The sequence below is a fragment of the Staurois parvus genome, unplaced genomic scaffold, assembly GCF_062004578.1.
Source record: "Staurois parvus isolate SC_StPar_1 unplaced genomic scaffold, SC_StPar_1.0 ptg000165l, whole genome shotgun sequence".
Taxonomy (NCBI): Eukaryota; Metazoa; Chordata; class Amphibia; order Anura; family Ranidae; genus Staurois; species Staurois parvus.
In genome coordinates this window covers 2,203,678-2,231,084 of record NW_028317961.1, presented here as the reverse complement: position 1 = coordinate 2,231,084, position 27,407 = coordinate 2,203,678, and the positions used below count along the sequence as shown (strand labels likewise).

General features: G+C 39.4%; 1 protein-coding gene across 6 annotated transcripts in view; it reads right to left on the bottom strand.

Moving 5' to 3' along the window:
- Positions 1-27,407, bottom strand: part of LAMA2 (laminin subunit alpha 2) — a 1,220,316-nt gene that overhangs the window by 584,120 nt on the left and 608,789 nt on the right. For all 6 annotated transcript variants that reach the window (XM_089676131.1, XM_089676133.1, XM_089676134.1 and 3 more), the window contains exon 14: positions 19,229-19,440. In XM_089676131.1, coding sequence (XP_089532257.1) covers positions 19,229-19,440 — 212 coding nt within the window. The remainder of the gene's footprint in view (positions 1-19,228; positions 19,441-27,407) is intronic.

Sequence of the window (27,407 nt, the reverse complement as noted above, 5' to 3'; positions counted from 1 at the left end):
GTCAGTAGCTATCGCATTGTTAAGGACCAAGGGTGTTCAGATCTTCCATTATTTGGACGATATTCTATTTTAGGAGGTACAAAACAGGAAGTGGAGAAGCACATTTCCCTAACTTTCCAAACCCTCAAGCAGTTTGGCTGGATAGTCACGATTATTTCAAATAGCCATCTCAAGCCTTCTCAGAGCCTGGAATATCTGGGTGTCCTCTTCAAGACCGACCTAGGTCGGGTATTTCTTCCTCAGAGGAAAATTTCAGAGATCCAGAGTTCAACGAGAGCTGTAATTAACTTTCTGCAGCAGTGGGACCGCCATTCCCTAAGACAAGGTATTCTCATCCCCACTTCGATTGCTCAGTCCCTGAGGTGGTGGTTGAAAATGAAAAACTTAGCAGGAGATGTGCTGTTTTAACCACCTGCTGCAGTGATTGTGACAACAGATGCCAGTCATTTAGGTTGGGGACCCCATTGCTTGGTTCAACAAGCTCAAGGTCAGTGGAACCAGAGCCCTCTGGAAGCATCCAATTAGTTGGAGCTTATGGTGATTGTGGAGGCTCAACCTTTCCATCAGACAACAAAACAGCAGTAGCCTATGTGACTCGTTAAGGGGGCACAAAGAGCTTGAACCTATTGAGGATCACGGCTCAAATTGTTCTCTGGACAGAACATTATCTGACATCCATAACAGCGACATATCTTCCCGGGTTCCAGAATACCATAGCAGTTTCTCTAAGTCAGAAATTCTTCAACCACAATGAGTGGTCGCTCAGTCTGAGTTATCTTCATCCAATGGGGGGCACCGGTGATAGATTTGATGGCCTCAGCTGTGAACAACAGGCTTCCTCAATACTTCTCATGTTTTTGAGATCCGCAAGCTCTGAGCCAGGATGCCCTTTCAAACCCATGGAGCCTAGTGTTCGTATTCCCTCCCATCCCTCTAATTCTTCAGGGTCCAGGCAATAGTAATTCTTCCATTTAGGTCAAGAAGGCCCTGATTCCCTTTAGTATGGAGAATGAGGCTAGAAGATCCAATTCCTTACCACATCGGTCAGATTTGTTGATGCAGAACGATACCCATACATCAGGAGACTGAATCTAATGGCTACGAGATTGAAAGGGGACAGTTGAAAGAAGTATTTCAGACGGAGTCATCGACGCCTTTTTACGCTTGAGGAAATGGTCTGCAAATTCCACATTCCGAGTGTGTGGGGAGCATTTTGTGAATTTGCCTTGACAAATGGCTGGGATCCTATCTCTCTCCATCAATATCTAATGTGTTGAACTTCATCCAAAAGGGCCTGGATAAAGGTGTGGCATATAATTCCTTGAGAGTCCAAGTATCGGCCTTAGCAGCTCTGACACAGAAAGATGGGCATTACATCTTTTGGTGATTTGCTTTTTGAAGGTTGCAATGAAAATCAATCCTCCAGTGAAGACCTACTTTCCAAAGTGGGATTTGACCCTGGTCTTAAAAGCTTTATTGGGATCTCCTTTTGATCCTCCATCATCCTGTTCAATGAATTATCTTACTTTAAGAATGATTTTCCTAGTAGCTGTTTCCTCAGCAAGAAGAGTCTCGGAGTTGTGTGTCTTCTTGGTGAAGGAACTGTACTGCTTGGTCTTTCCAGAGAGAGTGGTTCTCAGGCCAGTACCTTATTTTCTTCCCAATGTGTCCACATCTTTTCACTTGAATTGGTAATCTGTATTAACATCCTTTGTTTCTGAGGAAACAAGAAGAATGGAAAAAGCTAGATCTAGTTTAATCTCTTACAGACTATCTAGAGCGCACCAAACATGTCAGAAAAGTGGATAATTTCTTTGTCTGCCCTTCAGGCCCCGGAAGAGGGCACGCTATGCCTCCTAGGGTTCTCTTGGCCTACATCGTTAGGACTATACAATCGGCTTATAAATTCTTGAATCTTCCTCCTCCAGAAGAAGTAAGGGCTCATTCAACTAGGGGCATGGCGGCGCCATGGGCTTCTTATTTGAAGGTCTCAGCAGAGGGGGCTCGCAAGGCGGCTAGTTGGAGCACTATAAATACTTTAGTGCGCCATTACAGGATCAATGTATCTTTGAGGGATTCTGATCACTTTGGGGCTGCAGTTATTTCTTCAGTTGTGGACCAATAAATGTCTGTGTGTTTAGCAGTACTTTTCTGGCCCCAGCCTCTTTTTTTTTCCTCCAATCTGGGCCTTGTCATTGCTAGTTACTTCTCATAATAGGCTAATGTAAAGAGGTCCAGGAATATGGAAAATTGTTATCATACTTACCGTAATTTTCCTTTCCTGGATCCTCTTCACGTCACCTTGAGTCTCCCACCCTTCATTCCTGTCGCGAGGCTTGTGATGGAACACCTGAGGTTGGGATTAATGGATTTATGGACTAGTTATGGGTTGTCCTGGAGGGGTCAGGAGAGCGGAGCTGACCCGTAGTAGACTGATGTGAGGAGGATCCAGGAAAGGAAAATTACTGTAAGTATGACAATTTTCCGTAATATGTATTATACAGTATATGAAGACTGAGATTGAACTCTGCAGTCATTTTTGTAACAGTTATTTTCTTATTCCGGGTCGCAAAACTGCACAATGTCCTTTTGTCTCTTTCAGTCAGGTGAACATCTTGACCGTGTTTATGCTTATCAGGTGTCGTTTTCCTGGAAACTATATGATGTCCTAACCTTTGATACTGTACCTTGCGACACTACAAATAAATTGATACCTTCAGTCACCAGCTAAGTGGGCACCAACAACTTGAAGTTCAATAAGCTCAGACATGACTCCGTATTACTATCACTAAACATGCTGTCACTTTCACACCTGCAAATCATGTATTTTTTCCATTTTTTTGTCTAACCCTTGTGTGTGTATATATATATATATATATATATATATATACAGTCATGGCCGAAATTGTTGGCACCCTTGATATTTCTCCAGGAAATCATGTATTTCTCACGAAACGTATTGCATTAACACATGTTTTGCTATACACATGTTTATTCCCTTTGTGTGTATTGGGACAAAACAAAAAAAGGGAGGAAAGAAAGCAAATTCGACATAATGTCACACAAACCTCCAAAAATGGGCTGGACAAAAGTATTGGCACCCTTTCACAACTGCGGATAAATAAGAATGTTACAAGCATGTGATGCTCCTGTAAACTCACCTGGGGCAAGTAACAGGTGTGGGCAATATAGAAATCACACCTGAAAGCAGATAAAAAGGAGAGACGTTCACTTAACCTTTGCATTGTGTGTCTGTCTGTGCCACACTAAGCATGGACAACAGAAAGAGGAGACGAGAACTGTCTGAGGACCTGAGAACCAAAATTGTGGCAAAATATCAACAATCTCAAGGTTACAAGTCCATCTCCAGAGAACTAGATTTGCCTTTGTCCACAGTGCGCAACATTATCAAGAAGTTTGCAACCCATGGCACTGTAGCTAATCTCCCTGGTCGTGGACGGATGAGGAAAATTGATGAAAGATTGCAACGCAGAATAGTCCGGATGGTGGATAAGCAGCCCCAAACATGTTCCAAAGACATTCAAGCTGTCCTGCAGGCTCAGGGAGCATCAGTGTCAGCGCGAACTATCCGTCGACATTTAAATGAAATGAAACGCTATGGCAGGAGACCCAGGAGGACCCCACTGCTGACACAGAGACATAAAAAAGCAAGACTACAGTTTGCCAAAATGTACTTGAGTAAGCCAAAAGCCTTCTGGGAAAACGTCTTGTGGACAGATGAGACCAAGATAGAGCTTTTCGGTAAAGCACATCATTCTACTGTTTACCGAAAACGGAATGAGGCCTACAAAGAACAAAACACAGTACCTACGGTAAAATATGGTGGAGGTTCAATGATGTTTTGGGGTTGTTTTGCTGCCTCTGGCACTGGGTGCCTTGACTGTGTGCAAGGCATCATGAAATCTGAGGATTACCAAAGGATTTTGGGTCGCACTGTAGGGCCCAGTGTCAGAAAGCTGGGTTTGCGTCCAAGATCCTGGGTCTTCCAGCAGGACAATGACCCCAAACATACGTCAAAAAGCACTCAGAAATGGATGGCAAAGAAGCGCTGGAGAGTTCTGAAGTGGCCAGCAATGAGCCCAGATCTAAATCCCATTGAACACCTGTGGAGAGATCTTAAAATTGCTGTTGGGAAAAGGTGTCCTTCCAATAAGAGAGACCTGGAGCTGTTTGCAAAGGAAGAGTGGTCCAAAATTCCGGGTGAGAGGTGTCAGAAGCTTATTGATGGTTATAGGAAGCGACTGATTTCAGTTATGTTTTCCAAAGGGTGTGCAACCAAATATTAAGTTAAGGGTGCCAATACTTTTGTCCAGCCCATTTTTGGGGTTTTGTGTGACATTATGTCATATTTGCTTTTCTGCCTCTGTTTTATATTTGTTCCAATACATACAAAGGGAATAAACATGTGTATAGCAAAACATGTGTTAATGCAATACCTTTTTTGTGTGAAATACTTGATTTTCAGGAAAAATATCAAGGGTGCCAACAATTTCGGCCATGACTGTATATATATATATATATACAGCTGTTGCCACAATCAGGAATCCTACTCTGAGAAATGCTATTGCTGTATGCATACATGTAGACAGATAGTGCCTTCAACGATGCTACAGAGAGTCAGCAACACTAAAGATTAAAAAAAAGGTAAAAATAAATTTAATTAAAAAATATCAGTTATGATAAACAGTGCTGTAGCAAACTCAATGTCATTCATGTAGTGAATACATATACTTTGAAGTGTACGTAAACTTAACAATGAACTGCTGAACTACTCTTTATTTCTCCCTTTTGGTTTGTTAAATATACAATTAAAAGTGTTTTGTTATATCTATTTGATAAATGTTAAACAATACATAGTGATAATGTCAATGCTTACTTCTTGTGCTCACAGAAAGCATAAATAGCCCTGATTAGCTCTGCGTATTTTTCAGATATGTATTGCATATACTTTATTTATTTGCCTTGATGTATATACAGTACTATTGGAGTTCTGGTAAGAAAGATACCCGAGAACAGTGGGGAGTCCTGCAAGTGCTCTGAAGTGCAGAGTACAAAGCATGGGGACTTGGTTAGGGTGATGAGCCTACAAATAAGGGCAGGGGACTTGCCATGCTTGACAGAGTGGGGTTTATTTACTAAAGCTGGAGAGTGCAAAATCAGACTCACTTCTGCATAGAAACCAATCAGCTTCCAGGTTTCATTGCCAAAGCTTCATTGAACAAGCTGAGGTTAGAAGCTGATTGGTTTCTATGCAGAAGGGAGTCTGATTTTGCACTCTCCAGCTTTAGTAAATAAACCCCAGTGTGTCTGAAATTCAAGGGCAGAGCCTGTGGAGGAGGTTACTGCAGGTAAGGTGCAGAACTGATTTCTGTGTGGCTGTTTTGGAGTTGCAAGAGGTGAAGAGCCTGCATGCTGCTAAATTGTGCTGTGTAAGCTAAAGAGATTATGTGGCTGCTGTGGTGGTGACAGTAGCTGAGTTAGGACCATGCGGCTGCTCTGAGGCCAAATGCTGCTGATCGGTACTGCAAGGAATGAGCAGTTTCAGAGAGGCCAACAAAACGTATATTTAAAAGGGAGGCTCAGAGCCAGGGACTGCCTATCACATAACTTTACCCCAAGACTGCAACCTACATTTTCTCCACAACCACCTTGGTTTACCAAAGTGAAAGGCCTATGGGTCATTGTGTGTAATTTGACTGTTTTTGCTAACTTGTGCTTTTGAGAGGGGAGTCCTGCCAAGGTGGACTGGCTTGTTTTCTCTGTGGATTACAAATTCTCTCCTTGGAGAGTGAGCACTCAAGCCACAAGTTAAAAGGCACCAATGCTAGGAGGACTGAGTTATTCTTCCACTGCTCAGTTGCCTAGTGGGGAGTCTCTTGTTCATAGATAGGCCATTCTAATCTCTACTGTGCTGTCATCTCCAAATTGTGTAAGTCAGTATTGATGACTATTCTGATATTGTACTGCATTTGTTTAACCCAAACTTCCATTCCAATGCTTTTGTCTACATTTCAATAAAGCCCATTACACAATTCCAAGTGTGCTGGTGTTTCTTGGGTCCGGGTACAGGGTAGGTCATTACTCCAGCGAATCATGAGGGGGTAGTGCTACATATACTTTAAAAGAGTAAACACAATGTGCAAAATACCCATAAGCATGCACCAAAGTCTATGACAAATCATCAAAATTAGATATTTACTTCTCAATATGTCAATGTATGAGCACAAATGCATATGTTACGCCAGCAATGTAATTAATTTTATACACACACACAAATTGTGCTACGTTTCATAACATAGCCAAATATCCATAATTAATCCATAAATGGATCATGTAATGCTTTTAGAGAGAAGAAAAATACACAAATCCAGATAAGATCCCAGGATATAGCTCTGACTACAATCATAAGTTATGCTTTTTTTTACATTTAAAACAACTTTCACATGCATTCATATGCAGAAAGCATTTTTCCTTCAATGCCAATGTGAAATCAACTCGATGGAACTTAAAAGCATCACCAATTCAAAACACTTGCTCCTGAGTACACAAAAGTGTTTTAGTTCAAATCTGTGAATGAACCATAACAAATAAGATAACCTCATAACTTAATAAACAAGATAACTCCATAATCTAAAGGAGTTTAGAATCTTTACATAACAAAGTGTTTGAAAATTCACCTTAAATTGTTACTAAACCCACAACAGTAAAAATCAGTCTGTATATACCAGTGATGGTGAACCTTTTAGAGACTGCATGCCCAAACTGCAACACAAAACCCACTTATTTATCTCAATGTGCCAAGACTGCAATTACACCTGCATACTGAGGTTTTAGTTTACAAAAAAACACCCATGCATTAACACCTTTTTCTTAAAAGAAAAACACAATAACAGAGCTTTCACTGTCCACCAGCACAAGGGGGTAAAGTTCCACTGACCCCCAGAGCAATGGGGCAATGTTCCACTGACCACCAGCACAAGGAGGCAAAGTTCCATTGACCACCATCACACGGGGGTAAAATTCCACTGACCACCAGCACAAGCTAAAATCTTGTGTTAATAAAAATGAATGTATTAAAACTCAAAGCCAATCCAATATATATATCCTTGGCAGCCCATGCAAAAGCTCGGATGAGTCAAGCTAATGAGTAGCAGCTCATGATGTCATCCTCTGGTGCTGCTACTCCTTTCCGAGCATACTCATGGCCCCTATGTGTGCTGTTATCTTATGCTCGGCTGCTGGAGTGACTTGGCTTTGCGTGCCCACTTGGCTCACGCGTGCTATAGGTTCACCACCACTGGTATATGCAGTAAAGCATGCTTGTTATACTCACCGTGGAACCTAAGGGGTTAATCCTCTGCATTGTGTTAAAAGGTCATTTTATCCTTTCTTCTCTGCCCCTCCTCTTGTTCAAATGGCCAGGTCTTATCTCCTGATAAGACAGACTGAACCCGTAGCCACATGCACATGCTCAATTTAGTATGTATTGCTAGAGAGGTTTTTTTTGTCTTGGGAGAGTGCATGTGCTCAGCACTGGGCCAATCAGCACTACCCAGACAGAGGTCAGGTCAGACAGTGGTCAGGGGTCCTGCATCCTCCTAGAACAGAAAGAAAACTCTTCCTACAAGCTTTAACCAGTGCTCGGCTAAAGTCACAAGACTGCTCTAACTGCTGATGAGAAAACGTATTTAGCAGTTTATATTCACTAAAATAATTGCACTTCCATGTTCTGTGTACTGTGTACTGTGAGAGATCAGATATATTGAATGCAGGGTCATGAATTTAGTAACACTTTAATAATCCAATCACAAAAAGAAAATTCTAGTTTATTTATTTCATTTGCACATGAATGGATGTTTGAAGTGAATATACACATAATTTATTATGTGAAGATTTTCAGTTCTTTTAGTAAATCTACAATGGAGAATGCTTTCATCCCCTTCATCTACCCCTTTACTTAGCAAGCATTTGCCATCTCCATACACTGTAAGGGTAGGATTTGTTTAATTTCCATATCTAAGCTTCAACTGCCAAAAAATATATTAGGCCGACAACTAAACTGTGCTGTATGACAGATATGGAAATATCAAGACTAGATTGAAATATAAATCCATTAAAACAAAGAACTACCATCCTAATAGGATCCTTGCACCACATTTTATACATACTGTGTATGTACATAAAAAATGCAAATACAAAGCACAATGAGGTTCCAGGGGATATGTAGATAACCACAGTATGGGCAATTCCAGCAACTCATCTGACCAGCAATGAGACATGAGCACAAAACAACAAATAAAGATGTGCTCTCAACCCTGTGGAAGTCAATCAGATCAATTGATCTGAGGAAAGAGCAAGTCCCCGAAACATGAATCATGATGACTGGTTTCTCTCCTTTGGTTTGACATGGTTTGAGTGCTCTCCCAGGCTTCCAGTTTGCCCTCACCAGCCATTGTTTGGGCCTTTTGCCAGGTGTATGACATCACATCCAGTTACGGGAAATGGGACTTCCGACAGATGTGCCATCTCACTAATTCTGGCGGCCACCATCCACACACTCCTCCCACTGTCCTGAGGATCCTGGGCTGAGCAGCCTACTGTTGGGTCCAGGACCATGTGTCATCCTTCAGCTTCTGGGAATATGTGTTTCTCCTCTCCACTGGCTTGGTGGTGTATCAATCTGGGCACTCCTACAGTACATGTCATGCTTTTTAACTCAACAATAAAGTGAATTTCTTTATCTGTTCCTGGACTTATGACTCTATTGACTTCCACAGAGTTCTTTATTTGTTGTTTTCTATATATGTATATAAACCAGCTTTCTGAGCATACAGTTTGTCCAAAAACAAGGGAACTTTTAAAGTGCAAGCATTTCTCTGATGAGATCAAGGAATTCACAAAAGACAAAATATTTATCTTAAATGTATCAAATTTAATTATAGACATATTAACTATTTAAAACTAAGGTATAAATCATGTTTATCTCTACAATATCCATGTGTCCTTGTCTGCCTATCCACCTACAAGGTATCACAACTTTGATTATGGAATATTGTTATATCTGAATAAATATCAGACTTAGTAAATCCTTTGGTTTTTGGGCAGATAGTACGTCCAGAAGGTTGGTATATGCTTTAGTAATATACTGTATGCATTTCAACTATGTATTGGAGTTTAGCTTTGAGATTTAGTTGTTTAACCCTGCTGCTTAAGGATGACCGCAAGAAAATCTAGAACTGTTATTTGGGAAAAGTTCCTTGGACAGCCATTAAGAAGCAGGACTAGGTACCCTGCAAGAAAACACAGGACAAGGTACTTTCCCACAGATCCTATGATATGGTATTTTCATTCATGTGTCTGAACGGTTATAGAAGATGGTATGCACCAATGAATGAATCTAAACAGATTAAAAACTAACCAAAAAAATAACATTTTACTACAGGAAAAGCCACAAATTGAGTGATCTCAGGGTTAATGTGCTAATTTGGAAGCTCAAATGTTATAAAGTGGATGGAATATGTAAGATTTACAATTATTCAGAGCTTTTCATTATGGTTTAAATAAGAAAAGACAATATCTGCACCACTGCTTCTTTTAATTCATATTAAAAGGCTAAATTAAAAATTCCAGGTACTGTATATCGGGCTGGTTTAATTGCCTTCTGAAAATGCTTGCTGCCCAGCTAAAACACTGGTCCACATACTTTAATAGATTATGACCTGCTGGCCTGGAGAATTAGGAAAGGCAGAATCACTTATTGATAAGGACAAGGGCCTCTTTACTACAAACTTGGATGGGTGGTTGTGGTGATCTGTGGGGGTCTGCTTATTGGACTCTTGAAGTAAGGGTGCTGCTAGATAGCAACATTCCCCATGGGAATGAGTAAGGGGTACATAGTACTCCTACTCATTTACAAAAAAACGTACACAGTAAAAAAAATCACACAGAGAGTTTGTGACCAATCCTTTAAAAACACAGTGCCTGACAACCAACTGAAAGAACATATGGCACCCGCCACTGCATGTCAGTTGGCCTGTCACTTTATTACCACTGAATGATGGGTCTGGCAGATGACAGCTCAAACATACAAAGGGGTTGGATCTTTCGAGTAAAGTCATTGTTCAATCACAGTATAGCCATGTAGCCATGACTATATTTGGACAATGACATCACATGCATCACAATGACATCATTAGCCAAATACGTTCATGTCCATTCTATATTATATACCCGTTAGTCATGCAAACACAGGAAGGACAAATAAAACTCATTGTATATAGTGTGGCTAGTGGGAATGAGGCCATGACACTACAAGGTTTTCCAGTTACTGCAGGCACTATTAAACTGAGTTGAAATTGCAAAATTCCTGGAATGTGGTCGGCTGTAATAAGATATAATATACTGCATAAAATACATGCAGTACTGTATGTATACCTGATGTGAACTGGTGCCTTTTTAGTTCTGTAGCTTCTTTTGTATGGTTAAGGAGTTTCAAAAGTCCTTTTAACACTACATGTGTTGTATCAAGGAGAGTAATTAGCTCTCTTAGTTAATATCTTATGTCTACAAGAGATTTTAACTTTTATATTGTATATATGAAAGAGTAGGAGGAATTAGCAAAATAAAACTAGGCAGGGCTGGCACTACTCAGTCCACAAAAATGCTATGTGTTGGCAACCAACACAAAAGTGCATTTCTGGCATTAATTTCTGTTGCAGTTAGGCACCACTTAGTCCTCATAAACACTGGACGTTTTTAAAGCTGCTGTTTTTGGCTTTTGACGTTTTTTTTCCTACAGCCAGTAAACCCCTCAGCATGTTATCCTATGTGTCCATGCACACATAAACTGTAATCAACATTTTTTGGCAGGGACGTTTTTGGCTGGAAAAAAACCCAGGACTAGTGGGTTTCTAGAGGAGCTTTATAAATGCTCTAACACTGAAAAACGTGGCAAATTGCGGTAAATCAGGGCAACACTGCATTTTTTTAACCACTTGCCGCCCAGCCACCGCATATAAACGGTGGCAGGGCGGCACTCGTAGGCAAAAGCACGTTTTAAAACGGCTGCCTTCAAAACAGGTAGGGGGCGCGCGCCTGCCCTACCTGTCCCGCGGGTGTCAGCAGCGGGTGTCAGCCGACGGGTCATGGCCGTTTTTTACCGGCCGTTTTCCCGCGATTGCTGGTGTTCGCTGACACAGAGCAGGGCTGCATTGTTTACACACAGCCCTGTTCTGTGTCAGTTTTCTGATAGCTTGTGAGAAGCTGCAGAGTTTCTCTCCCTCGATCAGCTCCCCCCTCCCTCCCCCCGTCCAGTACACACCCCCGCCCCTAGTAAAACACTCCCCTTACACTGCAAATTCTAAAAATGTTAACCCCTTCCTCCCCAGTGACATTAGTACAGTTTCAGTGGTTTTTTTTCACTGATCACTGTATTGGTGTCACTGGGGATGTCAGTGACCCCAAGTCAGTTCCCCTCCCCAGTGTCAAAATGTCCGCCGCTGTCCCGCAGTCCTGCCATAAGTCGCTGGTTGCCACCATATGTCGCTGATTGCCGCCAAAAGTTGCTGATCGGCGCCATTATTAGTATAAATAAAAATTTAAAATTCCAGTATCTTTCCCGCCATTTGTAAACGCTATAACTTTCGCGTAAACCAATTAATTTACACGTATTGGGATTTTTTTAGCAAAGACATGTCGCAGAATGCATTTTGGCAGAAATTTATGACTAAATTTGATTTTTGCATTTTTCACTGGACATGTTTTATAGCAAATAGTCCAAAATATTGTTATTTTTCCTCAAAATTGTCAGCCTTTTTTTTATAGCGCAAAAAATAAAAACCGCACAGGCGATCAAATACCACCGAAAGAAAGCTCAATTTTTGGGGAAAAAAAGGATGTAAATTTCATTTATGTACCGTATTGCATGACCGCGCAATTGTCCGTTAAACTAGCACAGCGCTGTATAGCAGAAAAATGGCGTTAATTGCAGTATTTATACCATAGTTTGTAGACGCTATAACTTCCACACAAAGCAATCAATATACACTTATTGGAATTTTTTTTACCAAAAACATGTAGCAGAATACATTTTGGCCTAAATTTATAACCAACTTTGAGTTTACTATATATTTTTTATAGCTGAAAGTAAAAAATATTGTTTTTCTTCAAAATTTTTGGCCTTTTTTTGTTTATAGCGTGAAAAATAAAAAGCGCGCAGGTGATCAAATTACACCGAAAGAAAGCTCTATTTGTGTGAAAAAAAGGACGTAAATTTTGTTTTGGGTGCAGCATTGCATGACCATGCAATTATCAGTTGAATTAGTGCAGCGCCGAGTAGCAAAAAGAGGCCTGGTCATTAAGGGGGGTAAATCCTCAGGTGCTCAAGTGGTTAATCCCTCCAATTATTTTTTGGTTAAAAAACGCAAACACGAAAAAACGTGGCTAAAAGCGAATGCAAAAATGCTGAAAAACGCTGAAAAACTCACATTTTTAACACACTTTTTTAACTTTACTCAGCTAACGTTTCCAGCATTATTAAAACGCCCAGTGTGCATGGAGCCTGAGGAACAATAATTTCATTATAGTCATTTAGTACTGCACTGCTTTATTAAACAGCAGTAAAAAAAACATCACTTGATACAAACTTCTAGTCATGAAATCTCCACTTTAAAGAAACTAATGCAGGTTTTCCACATGTTGCAGCCAATTCTTGTTTAACAACAACTGTTTTCATTCTTTTGTTTGTTGTAATTGGACTTGATGTGAAACTGTTATATACAAAAGCATTTATATACTGCAATACATTAAATTTGTATTCTATGAGCTTTTTCAATTTTCATTAGGTGCTGCTATTTGGAAAATGGAGTTTTAATGTGTTTTAACAGTTTCCCAGTTATTCATTTAACATAGCGGCAGTGAGCTCATTCCTTGGTGGGCTCTCTTTTATTCCTGGGGAATTGTAATTTAACACAAAATACTGACACTGAGGGGTGCTGAATTTCAGAACTGCAAAAGTGATTGTTTGTTAAATATCACATTAAACCTATTCAGGTAAATTTTAGATATCAAATTGTTGAACAAATATATAAGCATAGCTAAAGTAATTGTAATCCCTCACCTTGTAAATGAACCCATTCAGTTTAAAATAGAATTGAAAGGCAAAATATTTGTGTATACATATAAATACCATTTTTTTTATAAGTGATCACATTCCCTCTGTTCTTAGCTCCATAAGAGCTGGGCAAGAAGAAACAGCAATACACTCATCTTCCCAGTGAAAGGCTGTGCAGGGGGAGGGAGTGTCAGGACAAGTCTGACTCTGATCATTGGAGGAGAGCAGACTGAGCTCCCAGCATAGCTAGAGAACTTACCACTGTGTGATCTCCTGCTTATTGTGATCAGTTTTTTATTGGAGAGCAGATGGACTGGCAGGGATTTCACACAAAGAAAGCAATACAAAGAGGGCAGGATACTTTTCCATACAAGTAAAAATACAAGTTAAGAGATATTAGTGTTCCTTACAGACAGCAGTTAGTAGATTCAATAGACAATGTAGCCCTCACTGCTAGTCCACACAGCTGGGTCTTTTTTAAAGTGAAAGTCCAGGAAAAAAGTATTTTTTTATTTATTGTGAGAGGTCCAGGAAAGGTATAAGTAGGGATGACTCAAAATGTCCCCAATTGGTTCAAGCAGGGTTAGCGAACTTCAAAGAAATTCAGAAGCTGAACCCTAACCCTATTGATGTTGACAAGAGCTGAATCTGTCAAGTTATAAATGCCCATATTTTGGGGTAATAGGCAAAAGAATGTCAAAAACTAACATGGGGTGGGCACTGCCCTGAGGAACATGTACCAATGCAAAACATTATTTTTTAATCCATTCGTCCAGGAGCACTGATTTTTATATACTTACAGCAAAACATTTAATGTCCAATTCCTTTAAATGACATGCCTGGAGGCCATTGTAATCCTACCTGTGAAGGGGCACATCTATGTGATGTACAGAAAGTGTACTAACAAAGGAAAAACAATTAAAATTGCCAGCAAATGACTTTGACCGCTGTCATTGACAGCTTCATTGTTTAAGAAAAAAACCATTATCAGACACCTCCAAGGGTCAGCTATGTATTTTGGGGACCTTTGGAGGGGCCTATGAGCTATTTGTTTTGTCAGCAAACTGTATCATTCTTTTTCTTTGTAAATGCCATTTTTTTACTTTAACACATGCTACAGCAAGAATTAAATTAAAAAAAATTGCATCCTTTGAGTCTGGTATGGATTTGAAGGGGATGCCCTATACAAAAAAATGCACAAGGTCTCCCAGGAAGTCCAGTATGACTGGCCAGAAAATAGAGGCTGAACATGTAACCTCCTGAACTATACCAGGTCACATGCCCTCAACCTTGAGTAGTGCATTGCCAAGGAGCCTTGTCCTCATGTTGATAAGGACAAGGGTCTCTTCCCTAGATCCCTTGACTGATGGTTATGGAAGCCTTATTGGAATCTGGAAGTCCCCTTTAATAATAAGAAGGCCCTCAGATACTGCCTCCCCTATGCAAAAGAACATGAGGTACATAGTACCCTTAAACATCCACAAGACTAGTTGTAACCTAAAAATAAAGACAGTTAAATGTTTGACAAGTTCCTAATTTAAAAAAACTCTCTAAAAAAGTGCCTCATTGTAAATTCATCATCAATCATGATGCCCACAATCTGCTGACTCATGCAAAAAAATGTAAAATCTTGAAGACGAGGTGTACACCACTAATCCCAATGGTAACACTAACTTAATTACAGCTCCCAAACTGTTATCAGCTATATTAAGGGAAGGGGCAGGGATAGTGGAGACCTCTTTGATCAAATATGGCCAATATGACCAAATATTGTAGTGATGTTAGTGGTTCCTAGGGACACTGTGGGTGCAAGCACCCTTAGGAACAAATGACAACAAGTCTTTGCAAGTGAGGGACCCGAACCATTAGAGAGGAGGTAAGTTTAGTGCCTTTAGTTCTGCTTTAGGTTTTCCACTAATATGCAGGGAGGAGGAGTTAATGTTTACCATAACTGAAATAGATTTTTTGACATATCTAGTATGTCCAAAGAGTAAACAGATTAAAACAAGTGAGCCTGTTTTAATTTGTATCTTCCAGCTCCAGGCTTTAATGTAAAAGTGATCTGGGTGGAGGAAGAGCTACTGGATCACTTTTACATGACTGGAGGGTGCTGTACTGTGCTGGGAGATCTTATTATCAGTGGTAAACTGTATTTGAACACTGTCCAAAGAAAGGGTTAACCACTTGCCACCCAGCCTATGGCCAAATGGCGGCCTGGTGAATATTTCATCACTCCGAGAGGACACCACATGGCGTCCTTCCCGGATCATGCTTTGTGCTTGCCTGCAGGGCTGCACTGTGGCGAGATATGTCACCGGCCATGTACCTCGGACATGGCCGATGACAGATCTGTGTACTGACCCCATTGTCAGTACTATGTGACCTACTGTGACCAATCACAGCAGGTCACATGACAGTTGTATACAATGGATGGCTTCCTTTCATGCCATCCATCGCATACAAGTGTGTCCAGCTGTGAATGGTCACAGCGATCACATGCACAGGCTGGGCCAATCACAGCCCATCTGTGTCATGTGATTAGCCGTGGCCAATCACAACTAATCACAAAAAACAAAAACCTGAATGATTCGATTTCATTCAGTTAAATGCTTGCTTATAGCAAAGAAATTCTTTGCTATAATCAATCAAATTGTGTAAAAAAAAAAAAGCTGATCACTTCCCCAAAGTAATACAATGTTACTATGGTAACATTATGCTACTTTGGTCATAGTGCAATATGAAAAAAATCTTAAAAAAATAAAAAAATTAAAAAATGGAAAAAAAGTTATCTTTTTTTTAGTACTGCCACCAGTCAGTGTCCCTGATCACTGCCACACCAGTTGTATGCTGACTCTGTACTGCACTGGTGACAGTATGTGAAAACAAAATTGTGAAAATATTTTTTTTAATTTCTTCATTTTCCGAAAAATTATGACAAAAAAATTACAACTTCAAAAAACTCGCCATGCCTCTTATGAAATACCTCAGACTGTCTACTTTGCAAAAATGGGTCATTTGGGGGATATCTGTACGGTTCTGACATTTTTGGGCCTCAAGAAATTAGATTGTCGTCAGTACTTCAGGATTGATCAATTTTCAGATACTGTATATCCCATAGTTTGTGAACTCTATAACTTTTCTACAGACTAAATAATAAATACTGATTTGGGTTATTTTCACCAAAGAAATGTAGCAGAATACATCTTGGCCTGAATTTATGAAGTACAATTATTTATTTGCAAACTTTTATAATAGAAACAAAGAAAAATGTGGGTTTTTTTAATTTTCGGTCTTATTTTGTTAATTTAGCAAAAAATAAAAACCCCAGTGGTGATTAAATACCACCAAAAGAAAGCTCTAGTTGTATGAACAAAATGATACAATTTTAGTTTGGGTACAGTGTTGCATGAATTTTCATTGAAAGTCTCAGAGCGCTGAAACCTGAAAAATGGCCTGGGCAGGAAGGGGGTAAAAGTGCCTGGTATTGAAGTGCTTAAAGATTTAGAAGCTGGACCTCTTCACACTATGGTATTTAGAGGAAATTCAGATTGTCCTTGGATCAGACTGACTCTGAAAATGTACAGAAATGTTTGTAGTCTGCCATGAGGCTTTCTTATGATAAACATCTAAAAGGTAAAAAAATATTGAAAAAGAAATACTGTAGGTATGCTGTGTGAATGGGAACATACAGTATAGGTATTTTCTCAAATTTGACTGCAAATGTGGAACATACTTGGGATAACATAGATATTTTCACACAAAAACATAAAAAACCCAAAAGGTAGACTTGCATGACCAGCATTTTTCTGCTATCAGTGTTCTATGTTTCTATATCACACTCATTTCGTGATAGGATTTTTATTAACATTAAGCTGGCTAGTTAGCTTTTTTTTTTTTAAACATTTACTCCTTTTAAAGAGAATTTAAAGTGGTTATTTACATAGTTTCTGTTATTAAAATTTACTTATTTCTATTTATTTATAATTTTGTTTACGAACCTCAACAAAAAATGTGTACACATCTGAATAATTCATTACATAGTTAGTATGGCTGAAAAAAGACAAAAGTCCATCCAGTTCAACCATTGGAAAAAAAAAAGTTATAATCCTATACCCACAGTTGATCCAGAGGAAGGCAAAAAAACCCAGCAAAGCATGATCCAATTTGCTCCTGCTGGGAAAAAAATTCCTTCCTGATCCCCCGAGAGGCAATCGGATATTCCCTGGATCAACTTTACCTATAAATGTTAGTATCCAGTTATATTCTGCATATCCAAGAAAGAATCCAGGCCTTTTTTGAAGCAATCCACTGAGCTGGCCAGAACCAACTCTTGAGGGAGTCTATTCCACTCTCACTGTGAAGAAACCTTTCCATGTTTGGAGATTAAATCTCTTTTCCTCCAGACGTAAAGAGTGCCCCGTTGTACTCTGTGATGAGCTCAGGGAGAATACCTGTACACTGAGTTCACTATATGAACCACTAATGTATTTATACATGTTGATCTTAGCAGTGGCTAACCCTTTATGGGACAGCTCAATCTGGTCTTATGCATAAATATAGATTTTTTTATTGCCAAATCTCCTGCCGAGGCTATTGCATTTTGTGCAGCCAGAGCCACCAGCTTTTAAAATACCCAAACAGTGCCTACATCTGATTTGATGCAGGTGCTGTTTGGCTGACAATTTTCTTCCAAGCTTCTTTAATTTTTCAATTAAAGCAGTAGGGCCACCGACTGAGCAAATGTCAGCCAGTTTATAAGAAACCAGAGACAATTCAAGTTTTCTGAAGTTTTCAACAAACAAAACTATCTATGAGGCAGGCTGCTGCTGTTGTAGTACAGAGCAAGTATTGCATACATACTTTATAATTTAAAAAAATTTAACATACACACACATATATATATCCATACATATATATATCAAGAGTTTAATAACTTCAATACCAGGCACCTTTACCCCCCTTCCTGCCCTGGCCAATTTTCAGCTTTCAGCGCTCTCGCACTTTGAATGACACTTGCGCGGTCATGCAATGCTGTACCCAAACAGTTTATCATTTTGTTTACACAACTAAAACTTTCTTTTGGTGATATTTCATCACCACTGGGTTTTTTTTTTAATTTTATTTATTGCTAAATTATCAAAAAAGACTGAAAATTTTGAAAAAAAAAAGATTTTCTTAGTTTCTGTTACAAAATTTTGCAAATAAATAATTATTCTTCATAAATTTAGGCCAAGATGTATTCTGCTACATTTCTTTGGTGAAAATAACCTAAATAAGTATTTATTATTTAATCTGTAGGAAAGTTATAGAGTCCACAAACTATAGTATATATCTGAAAATCGATCAATCCTGAAGTACTGACGGCCAATCCAATTTCTTGTGGCCCGAAAATGTCTGGACAGTACAGAGGTATTTAGTAATAGGTATGGTGAGTTTTTTGAAGCTGTAATATTTTTGTAATAATTTGTTGGAAAGTTAAAAAAAAAATTATTTACAATTTTTTTTAACATATTGTCAACAGTGCAGTACAGCGTCATCATATAGCTGGTGTGGTGGTGATTAGGAACACTGACTGGTGACAGTACAAATTAAAAAAAAAGTTTCCAATTTTTGTTCAATTTGTTTATTATTTTTACAATTTTTATTATTTTTTTTATGACTTTTTTTGTGCTTAGCTGTGATTGGCTACAGCTAATCAGAATGAAGGTCCCATGTATATAATAAACAAATACTGTATGTCTACCCCATGTACAGATACAATTACAAACTGTACATGGAAATCTGGTTTTCAAGACATTAACACTCAGTACATCATTTTAAGACATTGACACTCATTGGTGCATCATTCTAATCTCTTAGATATACTGTATATCATTAACAAAAAATGTTTAATATTATAAAGTGTACATGTATATGTAGTGCCTTAATCCATCAGGGCCACCCTCTACAGTTTCATAAATGCATTTGCTACATATAGGTCCATGTGCTTGCACAGTGGGAATTGCACATGTGTATTAATGAATATAGCTGTGTACACATAGGCAAGTTTACATTTATAGCATTGTGTTACCCTTCATAAGAAAAGACTTTATTTACCTGTAGGTAGCATCTCGCTGATTACTGTAAGTTGCTCGAATGAGAAGTTTATCAATGTCTGCCAGCACGGTCATGAATTCATTTCTGCTGATTGAATATCCTGTCCCATGCTTTTTAAAATTTTCAGGACGCAGCACAACTTTTTCAGTGCGTTCTTCAAATGGTTGTAGGTAAATACCATCATGAATAGTGCTAATCTGCAAACCATTACCCTGTAGATATTATTCAAAATAAAAAAAAAACAACAAGATATTGTTAGAATTACCTGCCACCAGGGTAAAAATAATACAGTTGCATATATAAACTAGAAAAGCTACAATTTCTGTGGAAATTGTGTGAAGTGTTCTTGCCTCCACCAGTAGTCTACAACTGGAGTGGGCGGAGTAACTGGGTGGAGTGGCTTGATAACTGTTGTGTGGTTGGAGTGACTGGAGTAACTGTGAAAAGGTTGGACTGGGCAGAGTAATTTTATGGAGTGGGCAGATTAACTGTGTGGAGTGTTTGGAGTGAGTAAAGATAGTAAACATTACACTAACCAATTGATTGATCAAATTTAAAAAGTGCACATGGCAAGCTTGATAGAGTGAGAAATGCATTTCAACTTTTAATTATTTATATAGCACATTTAATTGCAATGTTGTTGCCCAAAGTGCTTCACAGTTACATTAAAACATACATTAAAACATACATTAGCAGCATTATCACCTCAAATACTCTCTACTGTAGAAAACGTATTTCCAAACCTTTAACCAGAAACCGGCCAAACTGTCACGAATTCAAAATTAGATTTCAAATAGGGCAGAGAAGAGCGGTTAAAAACAATAAAAATAATTAACGAGCGCTTGGAGATGGATGACAAGCAGCTAGCATGAAAGGCACAAACCCCAAACCTTCACACTAAAAATAATAACACATGCAGCGCTACAAGAGGTTGATATAAATTAACATACAGGGTAATAAGTGATGGGCTACTGGTGCTTAATGGTGATTGAAAAGTGTCCTCATAGCATGATACAATAGTCCCAGTAAACAGTGCAAATGTGGTTGACTCCCTGCTGAAAGGTGTCTAATATTATGCACTCACCAGAAAGCGCATAATATGCGCATTTGAGTTGTCAGACCACTCCTGGTCCTAGAAAGCTGAAACTGTGTGGATCATCTGGCAAGCTGTCACTCTGATGGGGGTACACCTTTCCTTGGCCAGCAGGGGGATTCCAGACATCCAGAGACAATTAATAACACTGATCCAGACTCCTCACCCAGGTTAAAAACAAACTGCTCCAAATTGCTCACTTCACTGGCGTCTTCAAATGGTTGTAGTTTTAAAAACTATAAATCCTACAACGAAGAGCTTTATATTGTGAGAATCACAAGGCCCAGACCTACATGTTGATGGATAGTATGTCTCTGAAATATTAAAAATGAAGGCACAGTCACAGTTTAGAAATTGCCCTTCAAATTTGAGGTGGCTAGAGTGGAGTTTCAGAGAATGTCAATGGGCGGCGTGAGTTGCAAACAAATGGTTATATTGTGAAAGCTATCAGGACTATGGCTTAGCCATGGACATTTTTAGTGGCAGCAGGGATAGCTGAACTTTTTGATATAAGATTTGTGTAGGTGGGCTTGAAAATGAGGGAGTGGTGGCAGTTTAGAAATCATGTCCTGATTTTTCAGCTCACACTCTAGCTTTTCTCAGCTCCCACTCTAGTTTTGAACATTCCGCCATTCATTCCTATGAGACCAATTTCACCACAAAAACGCCGATCTTTCGTGAACCATTCGGCGAAACGTTCCACAAAGTAATAGCACACCAATCAGGAACAATCTGCACATTTTGGTATATTACTGTCTATGTAGTGTAAAAACTGTGGGAGGAGTTAGGGTGGTAAATTTGGCTATAATAATAAGAATATATATGTGAGATAACAGTAAGTGGTCTTGCCATGCAAGAACACTTAATTTGAATTTATGGCTACCCATAGCTATGAGATGGAAGTGGCTCAATCCAGCTGCCAAGGTAAAATGTACAAGTCTGTCAGTGCTACTCATCTCCTCCCTGCTTTCTTCTCCATTGATAAGATATAAGATAACAGCAAGATTTAGCTGAGATGCTAGTTCCTCTTTATGGAGCAGAGGTACTAAAGAATGGCTGTACTATACCAGCTTGATTATTAGCCTCAAATGTCTATAGTCATACCTAGTCTAAAAAACATATATGCCCTGTCAAAACTCTTAAGCCATAGTGCAAGGGGCTTTTCTTTATTGGGAGAATGTCAGAAAATAAGAATACAGGCATACCTTGGTTTACAAATTTAATTTGTTCTGAGGGGGCTTTTCGTATAGCAAAAAATTTGTAAACCGAAATGCCGTTTTCCATAGGAATGCATTGAAAGCCAATTAGTCTGTTCCGGAGGTCAGAAAAAAGTAAACGCTACTAAAATACTACATGGGTTATTTTATCGAGCCATGCTGTATTTTAATATTGACAACCATGTGTTAATGTTTCAGCTGTCAGCGGGGTTCCCCACTGACAGCTGAATGTAAAAGAAAGAATAGCCGGCAATTAAAAAAAATAATTTCAAAAACTGCGTGGTGTCCCCTCTCCCATCCATACCAAGCCCTTCGGGTCTGGTATGGATTTTGACAGGAACTCCCACGCCAAAATTTAAAAAAAATTGCTTGGCGGTCCCCCCCCCCCAAAATCCATACCAGACCTTTATCCGAGCATGCAGTCTGGCAGGTCAGGAAAGGGGGGGATGAGTAAGCACCCCCCCTCAAACCATACCAGGCCACATGCCCTCAACATTGGGGTGTGATTTGGGGCAGGGGGGGCTTATTGGAATCTAGAAGCCCCCTTTAACAATGGGGCCTCCAGATCCCACCCCCCCATGTGAATGAGTATGGGGTACATGGACCCGCTACTCATTCACAATAAAACAAAAAGTATACTGTGATAAAAGACAGGACACGGTCTTTGAAAAGTCCTTTATTAAAAGAAACAACTAAAAGAATGTCCCCCGCAGTAGATCCAACGTCAATCATGATGTCCGCCGCAGACCCAAAAAAAAGAATAATAAAAAAAGGCTCCTCTACCGACGATGGCTACTGATCGTCTGTCTCTGTGCTGGCTTAACAGTTCTTAAATATGTAAGGGGCGGGGCCACCCAGTGACATCATGCTTGTGGCCCCACCCCCTTGTGGCATAATTGACCCAGCATGCCCCAGTTGATGACGCCACACAGAGAAGGGGCCACACGCGTGATGTCACTGGGTGGCCCCACCCCTTACATATTTAAGAAATGTCACGCCAGCGGAGCAGGCAGAAGGGTGGGAGCCAGCGTCAGGGGCGGAGACTTTTTTATAAATTATTTTTTCGGGTCGGCAGCAGCGGTGGACATCGTGATTGACGTTGGCTCTACTGCGGGAGACATTCTTTTAGTTTTTTTTGTTAATAAAGGACTTGTCAAAGACTGTGTCCTGTTTTTTTTTCACACTACACCTTTTGTTTTTTGTGAATGAGTAGCGGGACCATGTACCCCATACTCATTCACATGGGGAAGCGGGATCTGGGGGCCCCCTTGTTAAAAGGGGCTTCCAGATTTCGACAAGCCCCCTGCCTGCAGACCCCCTCAACCACCGGCCAGTGTTGTGGGGAAGAGGCCCTTGTCCCCATCAACATGGGGACAAGGTGCTTTGGGGGGAGCCCCCCTGCCCCAAAACACCCCCCTATGTTGAGGGCATGTGGCCTGGTATGGTTCAGGAGGGGGGGGGCGAGCGAGCACCCCCCCCTTTCCTGAAATGCCGGTCTGCTTGCTCGGATAAGGGTCTGGTATGGATCTTGGGGGGAACCCCCACGCCATTTTTTTACATTTTGGAGTGAGGGTTCCCCTCAAAATCCATACCAGACCCAAAATGCTTGGTATGAATGGAGGGAGGACCCCACAATGTTGTTTTATTTATTATGGTGCCAGTTTTTAAATGTAATTACCGATTTTTTTTCTTTTCATTATAGCTCAGAAAATCAGCTGTCACTTTCCCCCCAGCTAAAAGAAAGTTTCCTTTTAGTTTATTTCCCTGAGTTAAAAGAAACAATGTTTCCTTTTAGTTTCTTAAAAGAAACAAAGTTTCCTTTAACTCTAAGGAAAGTGACAGTTAATTCTGTGAGCTATAGTGAAGAAAAAAAAAGCCGGCAATTGCATTTAAATATCAGCAACACTTTGTATTGTGAAAGAAATTCGTAAAAATATTTGTAAACCGAGGCATTATTTTCAATGGATTTTCATTCATGAACCGAAAATTACTTTAACTGAGGCGTTTGTAAACCGAGGTACACTATATATGACAGATGCTAGCAAATTTATTTGAAGAAGTAAATGTAGAAAGGCTTGCTACTAAGAAGGGTGAGGGATTTAAAGGATAAATAGTAGGATGGATTTAAATAGTGAGATTAAACTCACTTGAAACTACAGCTAGCCAACAGACAGTGCAGCATTCTAAAGCCAGCCATAGATGGTCTGAATCTTGGTTGGTTCAGCAGGGACCGGGAGATTCAACCCTTCTATGGGGAGGGTTATTTGTACCCAGTTCGATTGTTGTATAACTTAGGTACAACCAGCCTATCAGATTTTTCGATTATTGCAAGGGACTCCAGCCATTAGCAATAATCACTGTGTTCTAGTATAGGGTGTCAAAATCTTTAAAGCCAGCCATAGATGATGTGATTTTCTTTCTTGCATTGATTCCCCCCTCAACACAGTCAGTGTTGATGGGGAAATCCCTCCCATTGAGCTATTGGAAAGCAGTGTGTGTCAGCATGGTAGAAGTGAGTGATGCTGGCACATTTATGCAGTCAGCAACTGCAGATCCCACATAACCCTATGTAGGGAACTCAATGGGGACTGTCCCTGACAAATTAGGAAAGATGGCTGCCTTAATCTAGTATTCTGGTGGTTGGTTATTTCTATGCTTCTAGGATGTGTGACATCACCCCCCCCCATCATGGGGACCAGTGCCTGGGTGTTTTCACCCCTGGGGGCAATAAAGGGTGGCGGTTTGAGATGCACTATCATTCTGGCGCTCTATGTTTATGTCTGTTGGTTTTTCTTTTGAGGGTATGTTCAGCTGGAGTTTCCCATGTTGATGTCATGCTTATTTTCTCTGTTGATGACTTTTTGAAGTCCTGTTTGGTGACTTGAACAAATACAGTATGTTTATGTTGTTTTAATCACAGTAACCTGCTGGACTAGCTTTTATGGGGACTCTGGTGGTTGGCTGACTTTTGGCCCAGTTCTTTTGCTCTTTTGGATTGAGTGCAGTGGTAAGTGTACCGTGATATGGAGGAGATTTCTGGCTGTGTAGGATTTGTAGTCAGCCTTTGCTAGCTGATATTTATTATTATTTCCTTATTATCCCTCAACAGGTTTTTGTTGATTTTATAAGACCTTGGCTCTGGGAAATTCGGTGAAAGTCGATTTCCACACAATGTTTCTCTATATTTCTACCAGTCATATGTGATTCATATATACTGGGTTAATTTCCATCAGGCTTAAGACCATCTATTTTATTGCTTCAGTAAGTCTAGTTTCCTTTTGCTATATCACCTATGGAATAGATTTTTAGGACTGTAAGACACTAGTTTTATCATTTGTTTTTCAACAACTAAGTTATAGCCTCTCTATCCCCCACCCTTGCCCCAGGGGGGATACCACTTGTTTTGGCCGCCGCTTCCTCCCACTGTGGTTGTGGGAACGTCCTAATAGTCTGGTGAGTTTTATATGTTATTGTATTCATGGATTTGCATATATTTTTATGTATTCCTTGTTATTATTGTGTTTTTTTTATTTTAGTTTAGTTTTAATTGCACTCCTAATACCTCATGAAGGAACGAGATTCCCTGTGAAACACGTTGAGACATTCTACCCATGTCAAAGACACCCTAGGCAGACATTGGAAGTCATGTGACTTAAGTTATATATATATTAGAGGAGGTTGTGCAAGAAAGATAGTGGCACTTATTAGTAGAATCACTTACTGTATAACACAAGAAATACTTTATGAACCAGTGTGCACAATGAGTTCTGGAGCAGTTTATTGTACAGCACTTTACTAAAGGGAAATAGTTATCCCCTATTATCTGCACAAATTTGCCTAAAACTAACATATGGAATAGCAAAATATTCCTGCTGTAGGCCATGTGAGAAGATTCTCACCAAATCCATTCATCAACATTTTTTACATCATTAAAAACATTTTTTTCTCATATACAGTATAGTATCTTATAGGCATATTTGTCAAGCAAATGTTTTTATATCACAGTTTTCCTGTCTCATTGTTGCTTACAAACCTGAATGCTGTTTTCTGTATTGTGAGACTAGGAGTAACCCATTTCATCCTAAATAAGGAATAAAACTTTTCCAGCTCACATTTCCTGCACTGTGCACATCCATTGTGAAACTACCAATACAGAATGATTAATTGTGAGCCAAAAGTCTAACAAACCATTACAGAATTGGTTTTGTATTATTACTATAGCTGAAATTAGAAGGAATTACTCAGCAGTAGGTTATGGGAGCAAGTTTTCAGCTGCATGATCACAACCCAATAGCCAAATGTGGCATGAAACACTAGCTTGTACAAAGCTTGCAAATCTATAACTGTAAACAGTAATTGCAAAAATGAAGAAATTGTTTTCATTTAACCTTAACCACTAAAGAAAAGATCAATCAGTGCAGCCTCATAAAAATAAAAATACAGTGTAAGTAATAAACAATGTGAATACTCTACAAGATCAATATGAATCAAACGGTTGCCAACTAAACATTTCAAAGGCAATCCAACAACACCCCAATAATCAACATAAAAGTAAATAGTGCAGCACAACCCTCTTAGTAATAATAATCAGTGTTTAATCAATATTTATGCACATCCGCATACAAAGAAATATATTAAATGCACCATAATATCAATAATTATAGTCCACATATTAAATGAAGTAACAAAAGTCTTAAGTAAAATCACCACAGTGCTTGTCAGCAAAATATGCTTCTATTGAACAAAGCAAAGGTGTCACTCATGCTTCCCCCACCAAAAACAGATGGTCATTCACCTCCAAAACATGACCACTGAATGAACAGTATGGTAAAAATGTCCTTATCTCCTTCAGGGGTTAATCCTCTGGGTTTTCCACTCACAGCACCTCCACATGTGGGAATGCATGTGTATAGAAGCCAAAAAAGAGAAATCACATAGTGTTCTTCATTAAAAAAAATAAATACTGCCAACAAAGGTTAAAATGCCACTTACAAGATCACATACAGTACATGTCAATGCACGCTGATTAGCACTGCACCAGTGCAGAATCTTGTAAATGGCGTTTTAACCTTTGTTGGCAGTATTACATTTTTTAAAATGGAGAACACTATGTGCTCTCTCTTTTTTGGCTTCTATATGCATGCATTCCTACATATGGAGATGATGTGAGTATAAAACCCAGCTACACCAATTTATCCCTGAAGGGAACAAGCATATTTGAGCGGCCATGTGTTATTTGTGGTGGAGGTACGAATGACACCTTTGCTTTGTTTAATAGAAGGATATTTCATTGACAGGCACTGTGGTCATTTTACTTTGGACTTTTGTTACTTCATTTAATGCATGGACTATAATTATTGATACTATTGTGCATTTAATGCATTTCTTTGTACATGTATGTGCATAAATATTGATTAAGCACAGATTAACATTAAAAGGGTTGACCTGAACTGTTTATGTTGATTTAATGGTAACCCTTTCATTAGAGATGAGCGAATCGAACTAGGCGAACCGGAATTCGAGTCGAATTTCAGGAAATATTCGATTCGTGTCGAAACCGAAATTTTGCCTACTTCGGGTGCGCGAATCGAACATTTCCCGATCAGCCGGCAAAAGTGTCCCTGCAGTGAGCTCCGCTATTTCTGACAGTTCTCTGACAGAAGGAACACATGTTTAGCGGTTGAAACATTGTATCTATTAGTTTACATTTAGGATACAGATGTTTCAACCACTGTACATGTGAAGAAGTTGTGAGAGAACTGTCAGAAATAGAGGAACTCTGCACATACACTTTTTGCCGGCTTGGAATTATTCTTCTTTTCATCCTACTTCTTCTTCTTCTTCATCCTCAGAAGAAGAGGATGAGGAT